The sequence below is a fragment of the Portunus trituberculatus genome, chromosome 41, assembly GCF_017591435.1.
Source record: "Portunus trituberculatus isolate SZX2019 chromosome 41, ASM1759143v1, whole genome shotgun sequence".
Taxonomy (NCBI): Eukaryota; Metazoa; Arthropoda; class Malacostraca; order Decapoda; family Portunidae; genus Portunus; species Portunus trituberculatus.
In genome coordinates, this window is record NC_059295.1 from 10617659 (window position 1) to 10622658 (window position 5000).

At 47.1% G+C, this 5000-nt stretch overlaps 1 protein-coding gene across 4 annotated transcripts in view; it reads right to left on the bottom strand.

Moving 5' to 3' along the window:
- The window catches only part of LOC123516484, a 47974-nt gene that overhangs the window by 4270 nt on the left and 38704 nt on the right, over positions 1-5000 (bottom strand). For all 4 annotated transcript variants that reach the window (XM_045275828.1, XM_045275829.1, XM_045275831.1 and 1 more), the window contains exons 2-6: positions 4456-4800; positions 4021-4229; positions 2960-3145; positions 2263-2361; positions 1-116 (exon numbers count right to left, since the gene is read on the bottom strand). The exon at positions 1-116 is cut by the window's left edge and continues 112 nt beyond it. In XM_045275828.1, coding sequence (XP_045131763.1) covers positions 1-116; positions 2263-2361; positions 2960-3145; positions 4021-4229; positions 4456-4795 — 950 coding nt within the window. In that variant the 5' untranslated portion in view covers positions 4796-4800. The remainder of the gene's footprint in view (positions 117-2262; positions 2362-2959; positions 3146-4020; positions 4230-4455; positions 4801-5000) is intronic.

Genomic DNA, 5000 nt, shown 5'->3' on the forward strand with positions numbered 1-5000 from the left:
GGCTCAGGGTCTGTCCGCTTCACCTGCACGCCCACACTCCGCCGGCCGATGGGTAGGAAGTGGCAGGGGCAGTTGCAGAAGCGAGGGTTGTGTGGTCCCTGCTCGGCTGTCAGCGGCTGTGGGAGGGAGTAGCGGTGAGTGCAACCTATTCAGAAAAGATTTGCTCTCTAATCACGACTATCTTCAAAAGCCAAACAGATATTTACCCGGACTCCCAAGAGTGCTTCTTCTGTTAATCATATGGATAGCTTGTTGATCTGTCTTTAGAACCATAAAAACACCTTCAAAACCTGCATGAGCAAATAAAACCTTTTCAAAGCCATCGAGATGCAAGCTGAAGTATTTCAGAATATGGAACATGATGCACTTTTCACTCCTCTCATGTACACGTACGTACCTGCCGTCACCCTTAATAGATCCTACGGGGAATCACACACACACACACACACACACACACACACACACACACACACACACACACACACACACACACACACACACACACACACACACACACTGCATATCATTTTTAATTAAAACCGTCTGTCTTAAGAGTTTCGACTCGACAGACCATGCCTGACATTTATTGATTGTAAATCTGCCTGTATTCCTTAAAAATGGCAATAAACTATACTTACTTACTTACTTACACACACACACACACACACACACACACACACACACACACACACACACACACACACACACACACACACACACACACACACACACGATAACAGGTAATATACTAGGATATGCTTGAAGGGGAGTCGGGTTACTATGTATTTGTCGCCACGAGTAGCGACAAGGTTATTACAATCACTTGACTTGGTGGACTTGGCGGGACAGCTCGCGAGGCACAAGTGACGCGGCCTGTCACTCACTAGGGGCTTTCTTTCCTCACCCTGTACTTCTCAGCTATTTCATCTTCACTGTCTGAATTTTTTTTTCTTTTGTAGTTCGTTCCTCGTCCTTATTTCTGTGACATAAATGTGAGGCAACGAAGACGAGTAATGCCATAATGTTCCTTAATCTCCCTCTTCACACGCACACTCTCACGCTGCCTTTCATAATCCAACATGAGGTCTGTACAAATCGCTTCTACTTCCCTCACATTAACCTGCCAACAAAGACCATGCAAGGACGCGCGGTGTCTTTGCTTGCCAATATAGAACCTGCTTCATTCTAATAGCGCTATCACGTGTAGAAGGCAGTAACAGATCTCTGACGCTTGATTCTTTATCCTTGTGTATCGTGGCTTCTTACAACAGATCAGGGAGATTATTGTGATGTAACATGATATCAGCTCACCACGGCAGCTGATCTGGTAGGCAGGCGAACAATGGCATCACAAACAATAGCATCATAGAGTGGTGAGCCTCACTCAGGGTGTGAATGGTACACACACTCATTTATTCCACACAGGATGGAGTAGAGTGTGCTGAATAACTTTACTTTTGTGCATGGTTATGAGTGTAAGAACTTGTACGAAAACAGTAAGGCTACATGTGTCAGTCTTTGTATAATGTATAGTAATATGTACGTAAGAAAAGTCTATTTCATCGTTTCCTCGTGCACACATACTACTGTTTTTATCACACATATTGAACCCGCATAGCCGCTGTTCTTTGCACTATAAACTACTCTTTCTAAAGAGAAACAGACAAACAAACAAACATAAAAAAAATTGGTTGTTAACTTTGAGATGGAGATGCCTTTTGAATATGCAACGAAGACAATTTTGAGTTACGAAAATCTAGAATTAAATTTTCATGTTTTTCATTACATATTTTCCTTTCAATATTTGATTCTCTGAGTCATACTAAATAAATATGTGATCAGACTTTTTTCCTTCAGGTATTAAAATTTTTTTCGTTAATCTTTTGCAGAATACAGTACTGATGTTTACTTATAACATCCCTATTGATTTGTCAAATCTTCCTTCAACGCTTCCTACTGACCCTACACTAACAGCCTGCAATCCATTCCACCCATCTATTATTCTGACAAGTATTGTAATTCCTTCCATATTGTTTGATCTAACCTTATCGAGGTTAAACGTGTACTTCTCAGTTTCTCATGTTATCCTCATTAGTAACTCCAAGGATCTACATCACCATTGCTGTACGTACCTTCTATGTTACTTAAATACCCTGATTAAATCTCTATAAAAACTGCCGATGTCATTTGGTTGTCAGTCGTCTGCAAGGAAACAAGAGAGTGAGAGGTGGTGACGAAGGAGTGTGCTGAGTGTGGTCAGACCTGGGACGGCTGGAAGGCATAGCGGGTGGAGTTCTTCACGATGTGGGAGTACTGCGAGGAGACGCTATCGGGGCGGGAGGGCGCCTCTTGGGCCACAACCTGCAGGAGGAACACTCATTGGACACCACACGGAAGGAAAGGGAAAAAAAAAAGAATAGACTTCAAAGCGATTCAGCATTAACTTACTAACCACTCTTTATTCACCCTCACACTCTTACCGTCCTCCTGTCTTCAATTGCTCACAAATCATCCCTCACTCACCATCACTCACTTTCACACCCTCACCATCTTCCGTGTTTTGTTAATCTTCCCCTACCAACTGTCCCTCACTCACCGCCTCTCACCCTCACTCTTTCAACATTTTCCCATTCCTTTAAGCCTACATTTATTTACTAACCATTCCTCATTCACCTTCACTCACTATCACAATTACTCTCCCCATCCCCCCCTTCCACCCTCACTCACACCCACTCCTGTCACTCACGTTCTCTATTCACCCCAGCCCACTCTCTCCAGCCCGTCACCCTCTCACCGTCACTCACCCTCACAATTCACACTACACACGCAACTCACGTAGATACTTGCGTCACTGTAATTGGGACGCATCACAGAAAACGGAGGCACACTCAGAAAACGAACACAGACTCCAAAAATTTACAGAGATTTTCTAGGCACTCACAATCTCCCGCTCTCTCACCTCGGGTTCCAGGAAGCGCACCCTCTTCTCCCCGTCCAGGTCCCATACGGGCGTGTTGCAGCGCGTGGAGGCGGGCGTCGGGGCGGCCAGCGGGCGGTCAAACAGTGGCGGGATGACGGGCGGGATGTAGTAATGGCCCCGTCCCTCCGTCCCGTCCTCGCCCGCCCATTCTTGTGGATCCTCGACCTGGTGACGGAGACCATGGCAGGGATGTTGATGGAGAAATAAAGAATAAAAGAAGGGTAATAATTAAACCAAATATTACAGCAGACGTGGATGCGACTGAAGTTTTCAAAGACTGGCAAATTTTTCATTGTTCTCCTGTTTTCAGCAATCTTCAGCTATATATTTGTAGGTCAACAGTGTTCTCAAAAAGTTATATGTACAAAGTTAGGTTTGACTAATCAAGTTAAATCAGTGTTTTTGCGTTGGTAAATCATGTAGTTTTTTTTTTTTCTTCTTCCCTTTTCTTTCCTTTAAGTTCTTTTGAAGAAATTAATAACTTAGTTTCAAGCAGCACGGAGGAAAGGCGCTAAGCTGAACAACACGTAAATGAGTTATAGGGAACACATGCTGATCTAGATAACGTTATCTGTGTGTAATTCACTTCGGTCGCCTGCTGGTCATCCAGCCAGTCTTCCCCATTACGGAGCGAGCTCAGAGCTCATAGACCGATCTTCGGGTAGGACTGAGACCATATCAACACACAACACACACCGGGAAAGCGAGGCCACAACCCCTCAAGTTACATCCCGTACCTATTTACTGCTAGGTGAACAGGGGCCACACATTAAGAGGCTTGCCCATTTGCCTCGCCGCTTATCGGGACTCGAACCCGGCCCTCTCGATTGTGAATCGAGCGTGCTAACCACTACACTACGCGGTGTGTGTGTGTGTGTGTGTGTGTGTGTGTGTGTGTGTGTGTGTGTGTGTGTGTGTGTGTGTGTGTGTCACATTGGGATAATGGATAATTTTGTTTGCTTTCATTCTTTTTCTCTAAGTTTCAATGGATATCAGTATGAAAACCTAGAAGAAGTGAGCGGGAGGTGAGTGTGACTAACCTGCGCTGGAAGCTGCACGGCGGCGGGGTCGGAGGGAGGGGAGGCCTGGCCCTGCTGGGTCGGGTGGACTGGGGTGGAGTGGCGGGAAGCAACGGAAGGTGGACGGGAGGTGGCGGAAGGGGGGCGGCATGCTCTGGGTGCCGAGGCAGGGCGGGGGGGATGGGAGGCGGCCTCCTCCATCAGGCTCAGGTCCCGCACGTCACTCTCGCCTGTGGACACAACACGTGACACACACACACACACACTATCAATCCCCTATAGTAAATACCACCTCTAGTGTTTATTTATCTTTTTTTTCTAAAATGTATTGCATTTGACCAGACCCATTCTTACATAAGAAAAATCAATCATTCTTGCTTTAGCTGTGAATTTGTTCCTGACTTAAAGAAAGCAAATCTATCTCCATCACCGCCCCCAGCCGCCCCGTGCACGTGCCTGGGTGGGCGTGGTAGTGGTAGTGGGTGATGGGCGTGGACTGAGTGGCGTCTTTGGGCGGCGAGGTTGGGCTGGAGCGGCGTCCGGCGGCCCCACTCCCCTCTTGCTTTTGTTCTGTCCTCTGTATCTCTTCGTCCAGGGTGTCGAGGCTCCAGGGCGTGGTGGGGCGAGTGGGCGTGCTGCGGGCGACAGGGGTGCCATCCTCTGCGGGCAGGTGTGTGGAGACGGTGGAGACGCCGTTCCCTCCCGCCGGGCCGCACTGCGTGGCGTGGGCAGGGGAGAGTTCCGGCGTGCGGGCAAAGTGTCTAGTGAGCGCCGTCAGCCACCCACTGCTGGGCATCCCGGCTGTGGGGAAGGAGGGGGGGGAGGCGTTAGTTGATAGTATGTACTATAATTATCATATCTTGTAGTAGTGCTAGTAGTAGTAGTGGTAGTAGTAGTAGTAGTAGTAGTAGTAGTAGTAGTAGTAGTAGTAGTAGTAGTAGTAGTAGTAGTTGCCATTTGTCGAGTGGTTTAAAGTTACCTACATGTCACCATGATACCCA